Below are 25,772 nucleotides of genomic sequence, written 5' to 3' on the forward strand. Positions count from 1 at the left end.
TAATCATAATATGATAAATTCGATTTACCATGGGCCAGGCTGGAAACCAGCACCACAGCAACGCTCAATCTTTAGACCACTGCTGTAGCATCATAGCAATGTGGCTCTTTCTGTTTCAGTAACCATATTTAGTTTACACATGGATAAATCTACCACTGCTTTTGTTCAAAAGGAATTCCTCAACAACTATTAGATGTATGTCCATGAAGTTTTCTTTTATCAGTTCACCCCTGAACAATATCTGTTCAAAGACCACATGACCTGAAGAATATAACGTGTCCATCAGCCAGTGGGAAAAATATGCCTTCAGACGTTTCTTTTCTTTTCTTTCAAATAACAAAAAAGAAAAAAATTCTACTTATGGAATGTCTGCACAGAAGATCATTATTTGTGCTTAAAATAAAGACACCATTTCTGCAGGGTTGACATTTTAAAGAAAACCTTGAAGTCTAAAAGAGCTGCTAGCATTGCTGTAGTGAATTCTCAGTCAAGGCATCTTTTAATAAGTGCAATATCTCTGGCTGGATTAAGTGGCGGCATGCTGGTGCACCACCACTCTCACACTGAATAAGAAAGCCTGTTCTGTAGCCCTTATGTGTGGAGTTTGCATGCTCTCCCTGTGCCTGCCAGTGTTTCCTCACACAGTCCAAAAACATTCATGCTAGGCAATTGTTGATTCTAAATTAGCTGTAAGTGTTATTAACTAATAATCCTTTGCTAACTCATCAGACAAGTTCGTATTACAAACAAAAATAGTATATTTAATGTATTTACAATAAACATACAATCATGTAATTTCCAAGAAATATACAGAACTAAAGCTTTTAAATATAAATTTATCATTTAAAGAAAAAAATTGAAAACAAATACCAAGAAGCAACAGAGCATATCTAAAAAATCTTTGAAAATATAGGTGATATATTCTTATTTCATTACCCTTTTCTTTTGCAAAGGTCCCTTACAAAGAATCCTACAATTCTCATTTTGACTACCACCAACAGCATAAGCAGACATGTCATTTTAAAGCCGTCACTGTTAGCATAATGTTTCTCTCAAATCAAAGGCAACATGCTGCCTAAAGGCTCAAAACAAAGGATTATCAATCCGTATATGAAGAGTTGTCTTCCAAAATGACAAAAAAAAATTTGCAAAATACATAATAGCAACAAAAATTTGAAACAAATATCTTCTTTTTTTTAACCAGGAAACATATTTATTGTTGGCAAAATGTGTCTTTAACCACCATAGATAATATTTTTTTTTCCTTGCAGATGTCATATTTTGGTAGTGAACTCTTCATAGGTCAATACTCCTGCCACTAAAAGTCCTTTATAAAAGTCAAACTGTTGTTACCACACGGCAAGGCCATCAAAAGAGATGAATGAAAATAATAGGATGAAAAAAAAAACATTTAAGCTTTAAAGTTATTTTCCATCACAAGGCAAAACGTCTTGAGCACATTGAGGTGCTAAAAGAAAACAGTCCTGTTGCCACAGGTCAATGCAAGGTCAAGCAAATGCTGCTGCCCTTGCACTTGTCGGACAGACCTAAAATATGTTGTTTTCTTCTTTGCAAGTGTTGAATGTTACAGTGCACAGGTTGATATGGCACAACATGAGCTCCGATCATAAAGTCTTAGAGTAGAGCTTGGCATCCAGGCACAGTTGCAGGACCGCTATCAGTGAAGTTTGGCTGATCTTCTACAGTCAGCCTCATCTACTGTACAAATTCAGACTACAGCTCAACATCGGTGCCACAGTAATAAAAACAATACGTTCGAGCAAAGTATTGTTTTCAATTGTACCAAAGCAACAGTTATCAGCTTTGTCACTGATGGAAAGAGAATTCAATCTAAATTCGACAATACCTTCACTAGTAGAAAACTTCTACATATTAACAGTTATTACATCCTAAATGTTACTGTTTTCTAGACCAATGTACAATATTCTATAGGCAATATATTTTTGGGACACTTTAGGATGATGTGGTGAAAGTAAGTTGAGGGATATCACAAAAAGGCTACATACAACCGGAGGATCTGCTTTGACCTCCAGCGTGTTCAGACAAAGTTCTCTGCAGGACGTCACAGAACACTTCTATGGTGTCACTTCGGCACTTTTATGGCACTATTATGTACAGAGGAGTCAACACTAGACACACTGGGGTGCTATAAATATCAAAGACAGCACCACCTGTTTGGGATTGCTGACGAGGAGATGGTGGCCAGAAGGTGCCCCACCCTGTTTCTTTTGGATTATTTGTACAGCTCAGCATTACCCCAAATATCCCGTTTGGAGCCAATATTTCCATCGTCGTTAGATTTTGAGCTTGAAAACAGGCACCGACTAATCAGTGCCGAAAAGTTCTCTCACTATAAAAAAAAAAAAATCTCAACTTGTTTATATTCTATTCTAAGAAAATCCACAAAGACAATGACGTGATGTGGTTTAGCGTGTCTCTGTGGTCAACATAGGTTCATAAAGCACTGATCTGTTGTTTTATTTTCCCACTGTGTTTTTTTTTTATCATTTTTGAAGCTATAGCAGCATCAATGTAGAGTTTAAATCTTATTCTTTTGGTTAATTATTTATGAAACTCAATATATTGCAGACCTACAAGTAATGTGCATCCAAAATAAAAGTATTTATTAGTGTAGAGTTTATATGTAGAGTTTAAATCTTGTTCTTTTGGTTCATTGCATATGAAACTTAAAATGCTGTAGACCTACAAGTAATGTGCATGTATTTACTCTTAATAAATGACTCTTGAGACACTGGTGGTGGCAAAAAGAATTTGTGAACCTTTTCAAAGCTAGCTTAAAGGAACAGTTTGAAATTTTGGGAAACAAGCTAAACATACAGATTTTCTTATGTGAATCTATAACCAGTAGTTAGCTTAATTTAGCACAAACAGGTAAAGCAGAGCAGCTAACCGGGCTATGATGACATAATCTACTGACCAGCACCTTTAAAGATAACCTATTAACATTTTTTGTTTCATATATGCAACAACTAAGGCATAAAACTAACAAGTTCTAATTTCATGGGCATTTCTTGGTAGGCTGCACTGATTTCCAGGCCCAAACCTGAGAAAATAAACCCCAATTTTGACATTTCAGTTTTTGTATACAAAGTATACAAAGTCAATGTAGGTCTAACATGTTAGTATAATAAGATGACTTGAATAGACTGATTGTTTCGACGTTTGGACTGAGCCTGGTACTCAGTTCAGTTTCAGTCTTTATACAAAGCCAAGCTAACTGACAGCTAGCTCTACCTTTGTACTTACTGTACAGCTGGCCAGAGTATTATCAACCCTGTCTTTCTAACTCTGGCTAGGAAAAGAATTTCCCAAAAGCGTATTTCCCAAAGCCTCAAAGGGTATATGCATTTTAAAAATGAAACGTATTGTGATGATTGCTCTCTGGATTTTTGATGCAAAACATATTAAATACTTACAGAGTAAGCCAGAAGAAAAACACTATATATAAAGTGGATATGTCAAAAATCAGAATCCAGCTGAATTCTTGAACAAAAAGCTGTATTGTATCTGCATGTAGACAATCACTTCAGTGTGAGTGATTGTGACAGCTGAGGTTTGATTTAAAAGAAGAAGAAAAAAAAGTCATCATCACAATGCAGTATGCATTATAAAGCTGTTCCATGGTCAAAAATAGAATTTGGAGGCCATTCGAGTTAAATGTATATTTAACCATTACAATGGCCAACAAACCACAGAGTCTGTGCAATATAGTGACATCATTCTGAACATATTTTATTTTTATGTGCATGCATTACCAGCATGCTTTTTAATGAACTCATTCTGGCTGGACACTGTGCGTCATGCTATGCTGTGTCTGTTGACAGCTAGCCACTACAATCAACAGTCTCAATACAATGACTTGGTATTCCACAAAAAGGCCTTCACACTCTCACTTTCACTCAGTGTGAGCTCACTAGTCATACTGGTGCTCTTGGTAAAAGCTTCCTTTCCCACAGCTGCCACCTGCTATGGCCCTCCTAAATAATGTACCTGGAGTGTCTTATTTGCAGTGTCTCCTGCTTGTTATATTTGTTGCTTTGTATTTCATGCATCAATGCTGCAAACGATGTCCCCAAGAGTGAAGTTACATTACAAACTCTTATTCTGCATCTGTTTGCAGTTGGCATGAGCATTGTTGAATCAGTGATTTAGGAAAGGTTACAGGTTCATTTACTGAATCTGATCATGTGCATCTCGTCTAAACATTAATGAAAAAGACATCTTACTCTGTTCCTTTGAGTCAGGCTATTATTTAAACTTTAACAGTTAAGCTTTTATTCTGATTACCTGTCAGAAGCTGCATCTAATTTTCATAAATGTCAAGTAAAAAAAAAACAAAAAACTGAAAAGTTTTGTGGCTCCGAAACTAAAATATAATCTCAGACTTTGGTCGAGTATCAGTGCCAAAACTTCACATATTTCCAACAACTTTCTCGACTAAAGTAAACACCGAAAGCTATGATGAAAGAATTTGTTTCTTATTTCTCTGAAAAATGTTAGAAACCTCTTTCACATTTTAACCATTTCAAAGTGGGATAATCCACGTTTTGTGGAAAATGTGACCTGCAATAATTGGTGGCAGGAGCTAAATAAAGAAATCAGTTTTCTATATTGCTGTAAACTTCTGCACCTTTTGAACCATTTGATTTCTTTTTCATCGCTTGTTGTATGTCTGTTTGAGTCACTGCCGGGGTTAAGGTTGAAGAAACGTACAGTAATTGTATACTGGCTTAGAAACGGGCCCTTTTCATAGCAGCCACGCTGACATGTTATTGCAGGGTAAACACGGATGTGATTAATCACAACAATAGTGGCTCTGTCCCATACGTGTACATGGGCAGAGGCTCTGGTATTGTGCATGCTCAATATCAAAATGACTGCAGTGAAAAGGGCTTGTTAACTGGTTTTGGATGGAGTCGAAACCTAATAAAGGGTTTACAACAAATGTGTTAAGAAGTCTCCTGTAGAGATCCTCAGATGCACTGTAGATGGACTGAAAATTGATTACTGTCACCCTTTTTGCATTTTCTGATATACCATACCTGAGAAATACTAAAGGAAAATAAACCATTTCATAAACTCTGGTATAGTAAATCCAAAACTTTGAACTAAACTTTCGTCAGCAGTAATCTATTGCATGTGATTTTTCCCCTCTTTCCTCTTCACTTTCTATTCCAACCTTGCAAAAAAAAAAGTAAAAGCAATTTTCTTAAAGCCAGCTTAATTTCAGCTGACGAAAACGTGGGCGTGGCAAATTTGGGGAATCTTCTCTTTTTCAATACGTGTCATGTTTTGGATGATAAGAAGACTGGAACTTTACTGAGGACTTTTCTCTGAACTCAGAAACATCACGCTTCAGGTCTGTTGCACATTAACGGCTCCGGTCTGCAGCCCCAGTGCAGACCAGCACTATAAAACAGACTCCATGTTGTCACATGTCTCACGGTCCTCCAGGTTGTATATGAATTTTGTCCTGTTGGTTGGGTTCTGCGTGATATCTTTTCCCAAATTGTCCAGAGTCACGTTGGAGGCGAAGAGTTCGGTGGGCGTGAGGTACCCCTCGTTGTTTTTGATGTATTTCCTGTAGTTCTTTCTCAGACACTGCCATGTGGTGGTGTACAGGAGGAAAGCCGATGACTTGAGAACGATGGCGATGCTGACATACAAATGCCTGTAGGCCACATTGTCGTACAGCATGCAGGCTCCCTTCTCGCCGCAGACGGAGCTCCAGAACAGACAGGTGGAGTCGATGCCCATGCCGAAGATCAGAGGGGGAGGGATGAAGCCTGGAGCAGGTGGGGATTGCGGAGAGACAGCAGGTCACAAGGTCAAGAAGAACACCAGTTTGAGTTCATGTTCCTAATGTATCCAGGCAGACAGACTGATGAAGTTCATTTCAAGCAAGGTGAAAAATTGCCCTGACGTTTAAGTCACAGAGTAAAACTACAGACCAACAGCTGTTGCACAAACACGATACAGAGTGCCAATAGTAGTGAAGTGCTTCTTACCTATTAGTCTTAGAAGCAGGAACAGAACACCAAGGGCGTAGGATTTAAGCTCTGGACTGACAGTTCTGAAAATTAAGAGAATACTTCAACCCTTTGAGTACTGTGGTGGAAAACTGTTTTAATTGGTACACCTATTGAGTTCGAAATTACATTATTTTGTACATATCTCTCTATCTTACCTATCTAGATTACGAGCATTATGTATATATATATATTTAGTGTTATTTGTCATTATATATGAGTTAATATACACTTGCGTGTGTCTGTATTTGTCCGTATCACTGTCAGCTTGATAAATCAATCCTTTCCATTGAAGAACCACCGGTATTTTGAAATGTCGCCAGCTCCCTCTTGTGAGCAGTTGATGAATAGCAAGCGGGGGGGATGTGCTCATACCTGATAAGGATGATGACAGAGGGTGTCTGGGCCATAGCGCCAATCATGCTGCACACACATATAACACACAGGAAGGTGAGGAAGGCTTGCTGACAGCCTGGGCTGGGACACTTTCCTGGTAAAGCCACTGCTTCTTCGCTGTTGCTGGATATACACGCACAGTTGGTCAGGTTCTGACAAACAAAAAGAAATGAGGTGATAATGTAATAATGATATATCGAGTAAATCTGCAGTATTTATAATTGTGAGCCCTTCAGGCACCGGGGAGCAATGATTATCAGCAGTAATGTCCCAACTCACTGGTTTGGTACAGCCAGCGAAACAGGCTGAGAGGTAGGTGACTCCATTGGAGCCACAGACAGGGCTCACCGATGCAGTGTAACAGTTACAGTTACTAATGCATGCTGACTCAGGCTGCTGCCAAGACTGCAACGTCCTATAGAGGAAGTCAAAGGTCACGTTAGGGATAATGCTGCATATGTACATTTTGAAAATCTAATGCAATTTTTCTGAAGGATTTTTTTAATTCTGGGATTTGTTAAATTTTTTGTTTGCATGGACCTACAGTATATCTCTGTGGGGAAAAGTACTATACAGAACTAAAAGTTCCTGGAAAGACTTCATTCACATCAGTAAGTCATCACTCTTACTCATTGCCGTAGGCCACTGTGACCCCAGCGACAGGTCCAGTGTCACAGCCCAGGAAGAGAAAAGAGACATAGCAGGCAGTGGACACCAGATTGACCAGCATGGCCATGCGGACGGCACCCAGAGCTGACAGGTTCAATTTCTTAACCAGGAGTCCCCCGAGGAAGATTCCCAGACAGGCACAGGGGATGGCCGTCATACCTGGAGAGGGAAAAACAAGTAAATTCTGTATACAGAGCAACATTCCTCATGATTTGACAGTAAAAAAAACATATAAATAATTTCCTTTTATTGAGATACGAGTAGGACCCCTCTAGGAGAGAAAGGAAGTTGAGAAACCTGCCTCACCATGGTAACCATCATGGTAAGTCTTTTGCTAGAGTACTGTTAATCCTACAGAGCCCAATATCATTGAGATGAGAGAATGTAAATGAATATCTTCATTTAAGTACTTTATTTCAATACAGTTTTAATGTAGTTAAGTGTTATTGTCATATGCTACTTTTTCTTCACTTATTTTAACACTTTAGTTATCTATTGTTTTCCAGTTTTCGAAGCATAAATCCACCATATTATTATCTTTAGTTACGACACATTTTTACTTTTGGTTATGTTACTATTCGCAAGTTTAGTCCTGAATTTTGTTTAAAGAGATATTAAAAAGTTATTTAAAATTCTCAGTTTACCCCGCTCATCAATGCTTGCAAGGTTTTCTGACATCAGCCTATTGCAGAGCTTTACAAGCCTTTTTTCCTCTGCTTTACAATGTGTTCCCACTCAGTGATAATTATGTAGCTCTGTTGATGCTTAAAACCTCTTGGGCGTACTCTTTCTCCCACACAAGAAATTGTGATGGAATCTAAGAATGTGAGCTGTAAGCAGAACCGATAATGGCCCTGGTATCAATAAATTCTTATCAATATCCATCCCTACTGCCTACCTAGCAGCTGATTAGCTGAGGATGTTGTAAGGTTGAATTGCTGCTCTAAGTATTTGCCCAGAAAGGCAGCAAAGCCAGCAACCACAGCGATCTCCATGCAGGCTGCCAGCGTGATGCAGCTGAACACTGGATTGGAGAGAAGGTGCCTGGTAACCCGGGGGATCACTGGGTCAAAGGAGAAGAAAATTAAGCAAAAAGTAGAAAGGATGAAGAAGTATTGAGAGAAAAGAGCAGAAGCACGCGTATGAATTTAAATATTCCATTAAACAATCTTGTCACTTATTAAACCCCCTCCACTCTTCTCTTGACTTCCTCACCTCTCAGATGCTGACAGACTGAGAGTCCGCTGTTTATATCAAAGCCATGAATGGCTCCATTGGGTTTAGAGCCCTGGAACTCCAGGCTCAGGGAAGAAGGCAGCATGGCCTGCTCACTCTCAGCTCCACTGTCCATGTCCTGCTCATCCAGCGCCTGGGGGAAACCGAACATGAAGAGGGCGGACAGGAAGAGTAAGGCACCACACAGGAGGAAGCCGCCCCACCACGCCCCGATCCAGCGAGGGTCATCTGGGGTGATGTCCAGCGTACCTTGGTTGGAGGGTAAGAAAATTCACAGCAGTCATAAAGGGAAGGACGAGTATTGGTGTACTCAGTGTTGCCAACTCCTCAGTAAGGAAAATCGCCATTGGCTGTCCTAAAAGTCGCTAGAAGTCGCTAAATGACGTCATCACCTAATTTGCATAATTGGTCATGCTAATGTAATTGTAATCTATGTTATTGGAGAGAGAAATAACATCGTGGAAGAGACATAGAGTAAAAAACGTCCTAAATGCATTTAGAATTTATTTAGAACTACAAATTAAATTTATTTTAGCAACTATTGTTTTTTTAATGTCACAATTCCAACCCTGCTCCTTTACCCGGGCTTGGACCGGCAAAAGTGACCCGAAATAGGCACTCTGGTGGAGTTACTTTGTGTGTGTGTGTTTATAAGTAGCTTTAAACCTTGTGATCCACAAAACAGCATAAGAGTAAAAGAGTAAAAGAAGAACTGACTGCGTTACAGCACCCGCTGCTTGTTGAGAGTAAAAGCGATATGCGCTTTCACGTCTTTTTTTAGCGTCTGAAAACTCGCTAAATATAGCGACAAAGTCGCTAAGTTGGCAACACTGGGTGTACTAGTAGAGGTCACAATAAAATTACCTCTGTTTCAGTGTGGTATAATTTTGCAATATTTTTAACCATTTAATTTCCCAACTTACTGGTATCAATGAAAACAGCATCAACATAAACTTTGGTACAGACAGATCCTAAGATGAAGCCACAAGCTGGGCCGAACACTAAAGTTGAAAATAGGATACCTGCAAGACAAAACAAAGGTATAGAAGAACAACAAGTCTGTCAGAAAATGACAGTATGCAGCAAAAACCCAAAAAAACAAAAAACACCTGCAACATTTCAGTGTTTGCACCATAAAATGACCCGAGCCAAGAGGACACATGCATTTCACTTCATTGTTCAGCAGAGGGCAGCCTTGTATCAAGCTGTTTATTACCAACACCTTCTATTCTATTACATATGATGCTTCCTATTATAAAGTATACTTGTTAATTGCACTTTGTGATTAGGAATCAAAAGGTATGTTGTTTAAAGATTAAATATTAAGTATGAAATCCATGCCAAGAGATTTTATAATTTCATCAGAAGTCTTCCAGCGACAGATTTATTCACCATCACTGTAATATGCAGCCCATAGGTTGCACAGTGTAATTGATCCAAGGCTGGATTATCCAGCAGCATCATAAATAATCAAGCAGGAAATGGGTTCTTACTGTAAGAGCAGTGGGGAGTGACTGATGCACTTTCTGATTGACGTTCCCCTGAATGTAAAAAGCTGCCCGCTTTTGGCACAGGGGCTGAGAGCTCTCTATAAAGCATCACACTGTGCTGGACTGTTTGTGTGTGTGTTTGTGTGTGTGGCACTTAATCTGTTACCCATGCTGGTGGTAAGTGGAACAATAGGAGTGAGTTCCAGTAGCCTGACTGCTAATAATGGATCCCAAAGCAGAGGAAGCGCTGCTCACTCCTGACAGGATGAGGGGGCCAGTCAATTTCTCTGTAGGCAATTTAATGATTACTTCTCTGGACATCACCCGTTATTGTTTGTGAGAACAGAGTAGTATTATAGGCTCATATTTAGAGGTATAAGTGCAAATAATAAAAATATATAGATCAATCACAAGAAAATAAGAAAGCATTTATTACAATTTCAAGTCTATAAGATTGGGATCAGAGGTTCCAGATCAAACTAGGGTCTGGTATTTCCTTTGCTTATGAAGTGCATATTGTTATCGTCATGCTAAGATGTAAATTATTCATTCAGGCCTTCAGAGTAAAGGTTGTGGATGCTTATTAGTCTGGCAAGATACTACATCAAACTTTCTTCACGGGACCTGCAAAAAAGTCTTGCAACTGTTGGCATTAAAGTGCATGTACCTGCAATCAGAAAGAGCACAAATTTAACCCGCGTAGCAGGCATACTAAAGAAAGTCTGTTCTGTCCATAGTTTGGAAACTAGTTTGCCAGTGGACATCAAGGTAAGGACTGGGCTAGCTGGAATAATGTGCTCTGGACAGACCAGTCAAATGGCTACAACAGCAGTATGCTTGTTGCAGAACAAAGACAGCTTGGTGATTAAATGCAATCACTGCAGTAACAAATCTACCAAATCTACCAAAACATGGTTAAAAAAAGGCCCAAATCTGAATCTCATTAAAAAAAATTGAATTTTTAACAGAGAGAACACCCTTGAAAAACCACAAACATCTTGCAGTGAAGGAATTTCATTATAAATAAAGCACCTTGAGGTTACTGCTGCTGTGATTTGGCACTATAGAAATAATTGAACTGAATTTTATAAGAAATGAGAGTTCACAAAGCTGATTTCAGAGAATTGTGCAAAGGTATGCAAACACAGCTTCAAGAGGTGCCATACTAGGATCTGAGGCCTTCTTTTTACTTTTTCTACGACACTTTTACACACGGTAATTTCACATTTTTTTTCCTTGTGGTGTTGTAAAACGGTTCAATCATTCTTGAAACTTTTGGCACTGTTTCAAAGAAAATCTAATGCCTCCCTGCCCACTTATGTCAAAAAGACAATTTCAAATATAAATTTTGTTTTTATCTTTGCATAATTGTTTATGAAGAGAGACAGGCTATCATGTGCTTACTGATTCTGGCGAGGAGTCAGTCTTGCCAGCTCTAACTTTCCCTGTGTGCTATTTTTATTTGACCAGAGCCACTGATACCACCGGGGCTTAAGTCAGGTAATAGAGGAGGTCAGGGGTTAGAGCAGGACCAGCTCAACAAGCAACCAAATAATGACCTCCGATATCCTCTTCTGCCTTCCTCTGGGTTCCAGTCACAGACACACAAAGGGCAATTAATCTATAATGCATGTGATGTAGTGAGGATGGCAAACACACACAAACATGGCAGTGAACCAGCAGAAAATATTGGGCCCCTGCCAATCTGATCTACAGTACACCAACGCTCAATACTTTGAAAACTAGTGTGGGTACAACAACCTCAGTGTTTCCAGTTACATGAGACAAAGAGCCGGAGAGTGGCCGTCAAAGTGAAAGTGCTGATGACAATAGCAGCAATAAGCATGAAGACAGAGATGTGTGATGCCAGTCTGCTGTCTGAACTCAACAGTTGGTACTTCCGAGACCATATCCATGGAGACATGACTGAAAACCCAGTGAAAGAATGAGGAGTAGTACTGAAGCTATCATAAACATAGCAACCTTTACCTTATAGTAAAGCATTCACTACTGTTTAGTCATCTGCTCTATTCACATGTTATTTATTTGACTCGCATCCAATAGCAAGTGGACTTGGTGTGTCTTCCTACTGCAGAAAGACTAAATGATCTTTATGTGGAATTATTTGTGGGATTTTATATTTATATAACAAATATATGCATATATATTGCAATTTATTTTGTACTTTTAGACTAGCAGAGCAGCATTGCACAATTCATGTTTCAAACCCAATCTTAAACCAGCTGATCCGACATGGTTTTTTCCCCCTTGTAATTTACACTGAGTTGCTGCAATGCAATATGTGAACTACTAGAAAAATCAGCAGTTGCCAGACTTGTGTTCCTCTGCAGATATTGATGATGTGCACACATTTTTAACTACGCTCTTAAAAATAATTATTCTTCTGACATACAGTAGATTAACTTTCACAGGATTGGTATAAGTTCTGATTGCTCATTATAGATGGAATGTAAATCTTTCATGACTTATTGACTTTGCAGTAATTGTAGAGGGATGGAGGATGCTCTTAGTATCTGCAGTGTACCTGCAAGCATCAAAGCACTGATAGCTTTGGAACAGGAGAGCAAAGTGAGGTACGGGAAGACTGTCGCCACTATAAAGTGGGGCTCTTTGAGAGCAATCATACTAATATATGTATATATATTATAGTGTTTTCATACACTTAAAACAGAATATTTGTCAGGGATTCCTTTCCAAATATAGCCCACACAAATAATAAATATAACCTTAAACTAAAACGTCTCAGTCCCTTCTAATTTACACTGGCTACAGTGTCCTATGGTGACAACTTTAATTTACTTCTATTGTTTTGACGTAAAGCTGTTGTTCCTTCCTTCTGAACACCACCTGCTGAGATGAGCTAGAAGTGAAGCTAAAGGTAATACAAACCTGATGGCTAATACTAACAGAATGGCAATTTATTATCTACAGTACACCTATTTATTTTACATAGAGCTGTAACTTTGTGTCACATAAATGAAGATGACCATCCTGGCAGGTAGAGGCACTCCACTTAAGTCAAGCTTTTGCAGAACAACAACCTCCTTAGTGGAGACCATGAATACTCAGCAAGAGGTACCATTTTCATTTATCACAAGTCTGCAATATGGCACCACTGAACACAGGTTTGTGTTTAAAATATTGAGATAAATATTAGAATTAATAGTAAATTATTCAATTAGTATAACTATATTGTACACATATACAAAATTAGGCACGTTTTTCTTTCAGTTGTTCTTTAAAAACAACCACATGCACTGTTAACTATGGGACCTTATACAGACAACTGTGTGCCTTTCCAACACATATCAATCAACTATATTTACCACAGAAATTTGCAAGAATTTCAAGCAAACTCTATTTACATTGTCATCATGGGACATTGTGTGTAGAATTTTGATGTTTAAAATTAATTGAATCCATTACACACAGATATAATAGCCTTAAGTGGACTATAAGTGGACAGTGATAGCTCTGGGAAAGAAGCTATCCCAGATTCAGGGATAGCTTCTTTCCCAGAGCTATCACCGTAGTAAATAAGCACAAAACAATTAAACCTGCTTAACTATACCATACTTGCCATTGTCACTATATTATGCTGCTATCCTGTATATATTGTACTTATTATTGTCTGAGTACTTCGGTTGTTTTATTGTACTTTTTATATTTTACATTTATATTTATTATTGCATTTTGCACCAAGGGAGTGGCACTCCAATTTCGTTGTACTTTGTACAATGACAATAAAGGCTATTCTATTCTATTCTATTCTATTCTATTCTATTCTATAACAGCCTTAAAAGTATCACAATTCTTAAACAGAGCAGGTTTCATATTTGCCACAGTTTCAGTCCAGATCTCCATATTGTGTTTGACACGCGCCATATCAGTCCTTTTTATTTTTCACATTTTGTTATTTGTGTAATTTAGTCAGTGATCAGTTACATTAAAAAACTGCAATCTACTGAGGTGAGATCGATCAATAAGCACGTAACCATGGATATGACAACATATGGCACAAGTAGCTGATACATTTAAAATCATGCATGTAGATGGAAGCAGCAGTAAAAGCAGTACTAAACCGATTTAAATATAGATATGTAGCTTTTTGGGGGGACAGTAATGTAAGTAAATACAGATTATAGTTCTTTTTTAATCCTGTAACCCTTGTGCAAAAAACAAAGAAAAAAATTAGAAACTAAGAAGTGATAAAAAATTATACTCAACCTCGTGGTAGGTCTAGCTCCATATTGTGCCTTTTGTGCCTAGCAGTAATGAATGCAGCAGATGCAAGGTCATACTGTGTTAGACAAGGCTCTTCTACCTGGTCACACTGCCAGCGCATGAATAATTTCACACTCAGGCTCACATTATGGCACAGTTCAATCGCTGGCACTTTGTATCTTGGCCAAGGTGCTCTTAAAAGGTACTCATATAAAACAACCTGTGCCGATCTGAGCGGACAGTGTGTGCTGAGTCAGCGCCCATTCCCTTCCTCTGCTGTCCTACAGTGGAGGAGTAATAACTCCAGTGGAATAAAAACATTTTTGCTGCAGTGGACTCTAAACTTGCAGCCTCACACTGCTTCATTACACACATTAAAGCGATGAATAGAGGCTAAGATAAGAGAAGCTGACCCTGCAGCTATAGAGCTGGACTCCATGCTCCTCCTAGGCTGCTCTTTTACTGTACTTTCATTTATTGTTCTGTACGCTGCTTTAAAGCAATGTGCCGTAATTTGTTGTATGTTTGTCACCAATACAACCAATGCAATTCTCTGCTGCGTGCTTGTAATATTCCTGTAGTCCAGCTTACTCTGAGTTGCTTGTACATTCACTCGATATTCAGAAAGTGTAATCAAGATTGTTGGTTTGTCTGAATATTTGCAATCTTCTCTTGACCTGATGTTAAGAAAGATACCTGCGCTGAGGGCTTACAATCAACAGCCAAGTATGTGATCTTAAAGGGTTAGTTCACAAAATAGTAGTATCAAGGTCACTATGATCATCTTTTATATACAGTCCTGTTATGTGGATAATACTAGTTCAGTTGTACAAACCTACAGCTGAGACTGATGATAATGTAGTGAGTTGTCGAACAATTGAGTCATAAACCACAATACTGCACAAAGTAACATTATGACCTAAATGTGCTGGCTAAAGTACGGGATTATCATAATTTATCCTGAGGTCCAGATGAATAAATGCTCCAAATCCGAGTTTTGCTGAGACATTTTATTAAAACTCACAAATGGCATTGTGAGTTTTATTCTGGCTCTTACTACGGCCAAACGGGTCCTGCTAAGACATTGGCGGAAAAAGAACCCCCCTCCCTATGAAGAGTGGCTAAAGACAATGGCTAAGTTGGCGTCTTACGAAAAAGTGACTTATGGTTTATTAGACAAATTGCATCAATATGATTGTATTTGGTCTCCCTTTACAAGCTGGCTTTCTGTAACTTGAAGAACAGAAGAGTAATGACAGAGTGGTGGTGTGGGGATTGGTGTGCGAAGAAAGAATAGGATAACTTTCCTTTGTTTTGTGTTTTTTTTTTTTGTGTGTGTTTTGTTTTGTTGTTGTTTTGTTTTTGTTTGTTTGTTTTTTAAACTATTTATTTATGTAGTTATCCTTAAGTTCTGTTATTGAAGTTTAAAATGAAAAAAAAAAAAAAAAATTGTTGATGACAAAAAAAAAAAACTCACAAATGGCATGAGTCAAAAAAGTCAGAGGATCACCAAAATCAGTAGAATATTTTTTCTCTGAGAAAACTTCATAGTAAGTCTTCAGAGATACAGTATTTCAGTGTGGATCTAAAGTGGTAAGCTAACTCCGTGCTACTGTGGCCTAAAATGAGTAATAATGGTCATAGCATTGAATTTTAACTTGAAAAATAAAATGCGAATGCATAGAAACTAAATAAAGCAGGAGGGTCTTTGGCTAGCTTTGTAACTCACTGTGTTTTTTTTTAAAGATTTCGTTATGGACGCAGAAACATTTACTGCATCGTGTTAAGATGTAGCGCAGAAGCGATGTGATGCTACATACTTGTTCAAAAACGCACACAGCATGAAGGCTTCTAACTGAATAGCTGCTTCACTCTAAGACCCTCTGTGGTGGATACAATTGATAGGAGGGTTAGCTGCCTTCACATGGGGTATCTGTCAAGCAGCTGACAGCAATCAATTATACAATTACAATCTGGTTTGGACTCACAGTCCACAGAGCTGAGGAGCAGGCTGGTCTTTCTGAAAGAAGCCATTTTCTCCTTTTTTGAGGAATCTTTCACAGCTGCCCACACACATCCAGACTTTAAATAATAGTTTGACATTGAAGGGAATATATTTTGTGCTTTATCACATTTATTCTGTAACAATGGCGGATAACTATTTTAAACATGGTCAAAGTTTCAAATAAAAAGGCCCGTGTATATACAAAGATCGCTGTGAGACAAAACCTCTTCAGACTGTTTCAGATTCCTTGTGGCTCTGCTCTTTTTCTATTCAGTGTGATGTCAGTGGTAAGGGTTATACTTAATAAGACAATCGTACGCGCACACTTCTGTCCAACCTTTCAAAACTTTAGCTTTTCAGATCTTATGATCAGAAGAAAGTTGGCTCATAGGAAGAAGGAAGGGAGCAAAAATGCTGCTGCCCAGTAAAGGATAAATGAAGATTATACTGACCTGTGAATCATGAAAAGCTTCTCTACAGTTCAAGACTTTAATGTGAGTTATAGCTATAGTACGCACACACGCACGCAAAATATTATGCATATACAACAGCTTCAGTGAGTTGTAAGCTCACCAATACGTCTGTATGATAATTAATGGCTAAACTGCTATGAAGTGTTACCAGCGATGGTGGTGCACTGAGAGCAGTGCCGGCAGAAAAGAACAAATTTTGTTTTTACAGCCAAATCAATCTTAACAACTGCTGGATGGATACAGATATTCATGGGTACCACAAGATGAATCCTAATCTATTTTATAATAAAGCACTGCCATGTGATTGGCATTTCATTCGCCTCGCTGTTAGTCAAACTTTCCCATCAGCCATATCTGTTCTTTTTTCCTTCAGCCGCCATAGATCATGACGGCGACAACTCCAAACATTATACATTGTGCTAATGTTGGCACGCAGGCTTTGGCACTTAGTTCAAAGCATTGCTGGTGCCAGAGTGCTGCCTCACAGAAACACTTTTCATCACACAGATCTCACTCTACTACTGCAGGTCATCATGGCTGCATTGCTGCCATTTCTTTCCCTCCCCCCCTATAAACTGCCAGAGAGCACAATGATCTGGTCTGATGGGCAACTAACTGAACAGTTAGCAGCAGTCTCCGTTTCTTTTTAGTTGCCTGCTGCCTGAACTGTTGATCACAATGATTAGGACAGACACACTCATAGAGGAAAACAAACAGAGTGAAGTACAAGACACACACACAAGAGAAAGGCCACATAACATTTGAAGAAGAACAGGCACATGGAGACAGAGCAGATATATCCTATGACAAGTGTTTAATGTTTCCTGCATTACACTTGAGTATTCTTTCGTGCCCTTCTCTTCCAGGCAGTATTGATCTGTTTGGGGTGAAGATGTGGCCACAAAATAGCAGCCTCTCCTTCAATCCTCTGCTTTGTTAGCAAGCCTGTGGAGAGCTGCCGCTTTAATATTTAATCATTTGGTTAGATGTTTGCTAAACTACACCTAACCGCTTCTCTGTCACACTGCATTATTCAGGAGGTTTTCTTACAGTCTAAATGTGCCTTCACACGTCAGTCTTGTCAAACAACACCACCGCCCTGAGACTAGAAGAAGAAAACACAAAGGAGCGCAGAACACATACGTACTGTGTAAATACCAATAACACAACAGCAGTCACATTGTAGGAGGTAACCATGGCAATCAACATGCCTGGATTGTCAAAAAATGGAGAACAGAGACAGAACAGAGAGGGGGTGGTGGAGAGAAAAGACTAATATAAGAGTACTATCTGTAAGTGTCAAAGGAAGAAGCTTGGGGGATGTTATGAAAGAGAAAAGGCTGCAGCGGATTTGGCTGGGGCACATAAAAGTAGACTTCATACCAAATCAGGCTCAATTTTAGTCTGCAGTGCAATTTATTCGAGCTAACCCCGTTCAGGAGAAATCTAAGCTTAAACCACTGCTATGCCAAGTGATGTCCAATTTAGCAGTAATTCAGATGCTTTCTGTAAGCAACCAATAAAATAAACAATAATAACAATGCATTTTTCATTATATCTCGGCACTAATTATTATCTGTTATTTTCAAAAAATGATATTTAGCCATAGCTCTCATCTAACGATCGAGATATTTCCAAAGAGGGGGACCGTTGGTGGCATTCAAATTCAATGGTGTATTTCCAATAGAATTTTCTGATTTCACTTTTAGAAATTGCAGACTTAAAACATACAGTCAAGCTTAAAGCCAAAAAAATTGGGTGCCTTTAGTTTATTGTCTAAACCTATTGTTGGCTGCTTCTTCAGTTAGAAGGGGTCGCCACAGCAGGTACCTCCGCATATTTCATTTGGCAGATTTTTAGACTAGATGCCTTTCCTGATGCCCGAGGGATTGTTATCTCCTGGAATCAAACCAGGAAGCTCAAACTTGTTTTGTAAATCTGTAAACCACTACAATGTGAAGTCACTTATACAGTTTATTGTCTTTCAAAGATGACAGTGAAAAAGTCAAGCCATAGATTTCACAAATCAATGAGTTTAGCGTGACATCCAAAATCTGGGCTAGCAAATTGGACCAGCTATGTGACATTTTTGAGCTAACTGAGCGCTAAAAGAACATCAGATACAGTTAGATATGGGGTTTCTTTCTGTCATAACGCTTTTCCACATTTTAACAGTTTTATTTGTTGACAGTTTTGGCACTTAGTCATGACTGGATTGATTGCAAGAAATGGTTATAATAAAAACGATGATTACGAATGGCTTTAGTAACCTCTTGACGTTTTCTCTAGCAACACCCCGAGGCAGACATTTGTGGTTTTGACCAAATGTCTCAACAATTTCTTTCACCCTGAACTGTGCCGTCAACAGATGAAATACTTTGGATCATCGCCAGCCATTGCTGTCCTTTGTGTTTAACGCTAATTAGTAAATGTGAGCCATATAACATGATAAACTAAGGTGGTGTTTATTATATCAGCCCTGTTAAACATCAAAATGTTATTATGTTGGCATTAGTTTTGGTCTAACAGCATTTTTGTTCGTTTTTAATATGAAAATCAATTTTATTGACAAAACAGAATGTGTGCAAATTCATCATTTTGTCAAATTAAAAGAAATTTAAATAAACAAGAATAGTAACCATGAAGCATCGTGAGACAATACTGATTTGTGCTGTCCGGTTAATACATATAATGTATCTAAAATGTTTGGTAATCGCTATAGTTTCTTTACAGGGGGTATTACAATACTTCACAGATGTTAAATATGACTGTGATTGTTCACATGGATCATGTGTTCATAGTGGGATATCATCTGGCTAATGAATTATATTTACACTGAAAAACATCAGGTATCTGGCATGAATAGGCCTCTGACCAAGCAGGAGGGTAACTCAAGGGTGGATTACTCGATGCTGCGCTCTCTCTTCCTTTCCTCCACCCTCTGTCCATCCTTACCTCCCTCCCCTACACCGAGGTCTGCTGGCAGAGACTGTGCAGATCAAAGCAGGCACAGAACAATCCGCAGGCCTACTCACCCTGCAAAGAGGTCTGTGCTGAGATGTAAGCAGAAAAAAAAATGCAACAAACCAAGGAGCTTGTGAGGAGGAGCAACTACTGTAGCTTCAGGGAAATGAAAACCGAACAGCATATGTTTATTTCTCAGTACCTTTGTTTCCATTAAAGCAACAAACCCATATGCTGCCGGCTTTGCCTTATTGAATCACAAAGCTTTAATGTGTTGGTGATGCCTGCATCAGACTAAACACCACATCTAGCTGAAAAAAGTTGTAATTTTTCAATACTTCTTGATACACTAATGCATAATATAAAACATATATTAACTGATATCAACTGATAATAAGTTGTATTTTTAAATACTAGCTATTATATTTTCCTACTGAAGTGTGGTTAACCTACAAGAGCTCTAATTTATACAAGAGGAAAGTGATTAAGATCAATATAAGAAAATAATTTAAATGCCTGGATAGCCCCCATGTGTGATGGCTATATATATACTACATTGGCAGTTTTGCCCACCTACCTATTTAAGCAGAGTAAAGTTTGACTATCACCAAGGGGGAGTTTTGCTTGCAGACACCAGGTATATTACATACATTTAACAAAAATGCATGCAATATGTGCATACATTAATATACAGGTTAACAACCCTAATGCCATCACTATATCAGCAAACAACCACAGCTAATAACAGGACAGATCTGTCTAGCGATAGAACCTCAGCGTTGATGGAAGCAATTTAAACTTACTACATAAAAAGATGCTGAGAGTCCAGTTAGGTGGCATGTGCCTTCTGCATCTCTCTGATATGATTATAAGGGCCCCCGTTACCCACAAGAGTGGAAAGCTGACCAGCTTAAAGGTGTCTGTGGCATGGTTTTGACTGCAGATTATGAAAAGACATAGCTTTCAAAATAAAAGTTGTATTAAACTTGACTGTGGGCTCTAAACAGAGGAAAAAAACTGGGGGGAAAAAAATACCAAAATTGCCCTTTACATATATATTTCTAGATTTTGTAGCAAGTGATATGTATGTTTCTTAAGTTCTCTTTCTCTCCATCTACCCAGATAGAGCTCTGCTGCTAGCAGGTCACACGGATGGTACATAGCTTCAGTCACTGCCTTTGAACTGTTGCCTTGGCAACTTTGGCACACAGGGTTATTTCGACCTCTCGGTTGCTGCTGTAACTAAAACCACAGCCTTTTGCTGCTGACCTTCAAATGCTTACTAAAGTTGGGAAAGCGTGCTTTGCCAAAGAACCCCTGCAGATATGAAAGAGGTCAACATCAGACCCAGAATTTAATCTAAAAAAAAAAATCAATATTCCTCATCTATTTTTGCAAATGCCCAATTCACACTTAGCAACAGTGCAATGTACCATTACTGAGCATTTAATTAATAAAATTTACTAACAGCATTCTCATCTCAGAGAATCAAATCATGCCAGTGTCACGGAACTGCGCACAAGGTCTCCTTTGGCGTTGTTCTTTGGAGCCATAGCAATTTTGGATGCTGTGAGATAAATGCCTTGTTGTAAAGTGCTACACAGTCCACATTACATGACTCAAGGGATAACAGCAGATTAAGACCAAGCAAAAACCCTCAGGGCTAAAAAAAAAGGTGCCAAAATCTGCAGTTCTTCTTATGGCCACTTGAATTAGTCCCCATAGACTCTAATGTTAAAATGCCTAACTAATAGCATTAAAAATATGTTTAAAAATATATAAAAAATATGATAGTGGAGTTAGGGGTGTGTCTGTTTTGACTGACAGCTGTCCTGACACAGGCAGCTGAATCTTGTCTGCCAGCCCTTTCCTCTGCAAAGTTGAGTCACTGAACTAGATCTCGCCACTGTGTTTGTACTATTGGCATTTTTAATCGAACTATATTATATGGGTTACTGTGTGGAACAGCCCATCCAAGTTTGTCCATCTATTCTGGTGAGTGAAATTCTAGTATTTTCTTTGTACACTGTAACGACACTGTTTGCCAAACAATGTTGTTATTGTTAATTTTATAAGTCAGCATTTCATCCAACTACACTGATTAAATTCTGGCTTAAAAATAAAACAGCATGGTAGAAGCCAAATCACTAACACAAGCCATGAAAATGCAGAGTCCAAAACCTGTGGGAGACTTCACGCTGGCTGCATCCATTTTTTATCCCATCCACCATTAAGCTGCAAGTTTGTCATTGAAGAGGAGGTTCATGTCCTCTTTGAAACCTCGTGTGTGGCCTTATTTTCCTTCCCTCGCTATTGAGGTTTAGGCACAAATATGACTTGGTTCGGTTGAGGAAAAGAATGCGGTTTGGGTTAAAACAGTTCAACAAAAATTTGGAGTGACAGCCCCGTCTTACTATTGCATAACTCAGATGCTTCGTGCCAAGGTGCCAAAGGAAACCATGTATATCTGTGAGATGCCACTGACTCTGATAAAATGTCAGTATTTGACACCCTTGGATTGCAAATGAGTTTGTACACATTTTTTTTTAATGCAACTATGCAATGAGTCTGTCACATGAAAGTTTTGCATGTACAGCAGATACCGGCTGGGAGCATCAATCTTTGTTCACATCAAGCATTAGAAACATGGTATGAAAAGCAAAACAAAAAACAACAAGCGAGATGCATGAAAACACCTTGAGAGGTCTGAGGACAAAAAGCAGACTGCTTGGAGCTGAGAGGTGGTGTTTGTGATCAAAGCATCAGTGAAAAGAGCTCTTCATCTGGCCACTAGCAGTAATTAGCCTGAGAATCCACAGTTACATTGTTCATGTACTGAATAAAAATTATAGCTATAAAAAAATACACACTTGATAGTCATGTTCTGTGTTTTACCTCTGCACTGACTCACCTATATACAGTGAGGAGTCTTTTCTGTGGACATGGTCATCAATGTAGGACACTCCTAAGGGCTGAACAGGTGTTGCCCCAATGCCCAGCAGGACCTGGGCTCCGATGAGCAGAAGGTACATCATGTTGGTGTTGGCTCGATTACCGCATTTAAACCCAGAGTCTCTGTTCTCTGACCTGGAGATGTTGGAGCAGACATCCCTGCCATCCTCGGCATGCCACGAGTCACCGGCCTCGTACTCATACTGATGAGTCAGGAACTCTGGCAGGGCTGACAGCAAGGCCCCCAACGCCATGACAATGCCACCGCAGCCAATCAGCCGGGGCCGGTGAGCCTTGGCGCCAAAGTAGCTGACAAAGAGGATGAGGGCCAGGTTGCCGATTTCAAAGCTGCTGGCAATGACACCCACATCTGCACTCTGGAGGTTGAAGCGTCTCTCCAGAGTGGTCAGAACACTTACCTGGCAGAAAAAGAGAGAAAAGGGAGAGAGATGAAGGACAAGTGCTACAACTAGCAGCCAATGGTATCACAGCAACACGTTTAAGGTGAGTTTATATACTTGAGTTTAGTTTCTGTGCTATAAATTGCTGCAATTAAAGTTATGGGAGTATAAAGTTTATATATTTTCCATTTTAAATCTGTTTACAATAATACGAGTATTTAGCTTCAGGTGCTATCAGCCATCTGTCACTACCTTAGAGCTCATATCAACCTGTTGATAACACACAAGCTGCAAATGTGCCTATCTCCATCCTCCTGCTATATAGCTGCCAAGACGGTCCCCAAGGCTTAACCTGATACAAACCTGGGAAAAGGGAATATGTGCATATGTGTGGCTCAAGGCAAGAAGCTTCACGTAGCTGTTCTAATTAAATGGACACAAAGATGTGCCAGCTGTGTTCAAGGTGCCTAAGTGTTAAAGTGGCTCCTTGCATCAAATGTATTGGATCATCTACAAGACTGAAGGTAAACAGCTAGCTAGAAGTTATTTTAGTAATCCTTCATCCACAGCAAAACTAAAGAATAAGCCCAGAGCAGTTCCAAATAAAAAAAGCGAATGAATCATGTTCATTCCCACAACAGAAGTGAGCTCAGGTGAATTATGCATAACGGCTTTTCATTCTGTGCTGTATCGTTTATCCTGTCACACCGAGCTCCACTGCAGAGTCAAAAACTGGATCATATATCTGCTGATGGATCCATGTACCAAGACCTCAGCCTAGTCATGCTGTACTGGTGTTGTCCTTGGAGAAAGCTAGAAAACAGTCACCCTTCCATAAAAAGTGTACAGTCTCTGTCTGACTACTAACATGAAAAGATTTGAGTCAAACACTGATGTATTTCAACTGTGGCAAACTAAGTAACAAGATCTGCTACCATATGCATCTGATTATTATTCAGATTTGTTTAAATTCACCGAATGCTCAACTTATTAAACAATTCCATTCAATAACATTCCAAGATTTGGATGACAAGGTTGAGACAAGTCTGTTGCTGTACATTTAGCAGCCCACTGTGAATCAATAAAACAGTATTAAATAGTGATAGCAAACTATGTCACAGGACAGGAGTGATGTTGGTTCTGTGATGCTTTTATTTGCAGATATTTGCTAAAGGTGCATCTTTGGTTTGGGATGTTTAAATGAGAAAGCTCCACAACAGGCTTCAAGGACAAAAGCTAAACCAAAAAGTTGGCTCTAATGAAACGTTTAAACTCACCATTTTTTAAATTAACCTTGCTGTTTTGACTAACATCAAAGAAGTGCTTCTAATTATCTGCACCTTTCAGAGTGTGTTTAGCAGACAGGTAAAAAGATCCTGTCTTCCTAAGCTCATTAAAAATATCTTCCATTCCTTTCCTGTTACAAAGTTATTTATGGTATCAAGACTGTGCTGACATTTATCAAGGAATTGGCTTTGATAAAATAAATAAATAAATAAATAAAATAATGCTGATTACAATAGCGTATTTTTTCTTTAAAAAAAAAACAAAAAAACAAACTGATTTCCAGTAAGTGGCTGAGCCAAAACCAGTGCTGACAGTTATCCTAAATGCTGAGTTCAAGGCTTTGTCATTCGTTTCACTCCTGCATTAGCGATGGCTGATGAAATCTTTATTTATTGAGTCATAAACACATTTTTCTCCCGTGCTCGTGCAACATAAACTTGATCTCTTATGTTGACATACATCTAATCATAACAGTGCAGTAACAGCTTATAACTCTGATCAAGCTGTCACAGGAAATGCAGTCTGGTTAATGAGGGGGAGAAAAAAAAGCTGCTGTCTCCTGTGTTGTGGAGATCACGTCATCTCCTAGGCCTATATCCTCCGGTGTCAAAGGCCTCCTGCATTATTGAGACATATGGGTGCAGAGCGTGTAGCAGTATGGACCTCCTGACCAGTGTTTCGTAAGCTGCTCTCTAACAGGCCATCCATATGAGCAAGTAAAATTTTCCATATATCGTAGTCTACTGCCGCTGTGACGCGCTTTGTGACATGCAGATGGCGCATAGGCCTGATGGATAATACGCAGCAAGTCATCAGTCAGTGGCTCCTGGAGGATGTAATTTTAGTAATGTGATCAAAATAATATGGCTATTAAACGCAGCAGCTGAGCACCCGAAGCAGCGCAGCGTTTTTTCACTGTCTGCCCGCGCCGGTCTGAAGGGCGCTGCGTTAACCCCATGTTACCTGAGAAACATGACGTTCCTTCAGACCAACACTGTGTCCCCCAAACTCACCAGATAGGCGCCCACGGTGCCCTGTGCCAACATGAGAGCACATTCCGACACCAGGAATATCTTAATGTTGGAAAAACACGAGGTCTTCTTCTGATTGTCATCTTGCTCCGGGTCGTCGTTGCTGCTCCGCTCTGTGCAGATCTGGTTTTTAACCTGCATCCTTCGGCTCAAGCTCCGGTCAGGTTGGACGGCATGAAACTGAACGGGTCCGGTCCGGCGGAGGGCATCTGGTTATGATGGTGATGACGAGCTGCACTGCAGAAGAAGTGCGAACCTGCTGTCAGGAGCCCGTCCAAGCTTAAATATACAGCGAGAAACCCTGCTGTCCACTCAGCAGTGCGCACAGTCCGTCAGCGACCTCTCTTCACCGCCTGTCCAGTCAGTGCCTATCGGCTACATCACATTTAAATACGTAACTTACGCTAGTGTTATATATGACGGCTTAAGCGTAGAACTACAGTACGCTCTGCTTCCCCACATCCGGGTTTTGTTTTTTGTTTTTTTTACTCAAAATTTCCCCAAGCCGACTGGTTCTGGTTTCCCAGTCCGGTTCCGAGACGCAGCTCTGCG

General features: G+C 39.3%; 1 protein-coding gene across 1 annotated transcript; it reads right to left on the bottom strand.

Annotated features, from left to right (window-relative positions):
* Positions 1–1,187: 1,187 nt before the first annotated feature.
* On the bottom strand, positions 1,188–25,772 carry LOC102786692 (solute carrier organic anion transporter family member 3A1-like). The gene is made up of 10 exons (XM_006779713.2): positions 25,203–25,772; positions 22,461–22,920; positions 9,296–9,394; positions 8,352–8,621; positions 8,035–8,199; positions 7,097–7,295; positions 6,747–6,882; positions 6,447–6,619; positions 6,051–6,115; positions 1,188–5,828 (listed from the first exon to the last, which is right to left on the bottom strand). Exons 1-10 carry the CDS (start codon positions 25,359–25,361, stop codon positions 5,452–5,454), a joined length of 2,103 nt encoding a protein of 700 aa, XP_006779776.1. The 5' UTR covers positions 25,362–25,772; the 3' UTR covers positions 1,188–5,451.

This window comes from Neolamprologus brichardi, chromosome 1 (assembly GCF_056152115.1).
Source record: "Neolamprologus brichardi isolate AB-2024 chromosome 1, ASM5615211v1, whole genome shotgun sequence".
Taxonomy (NCBI): domain Eukaryota; kingdom Metazoa; phylum Chordata; class Actinopteri; order Cichliformes; family Cichlidae; genus Neolamprologus; species Neolamprologus brichardi.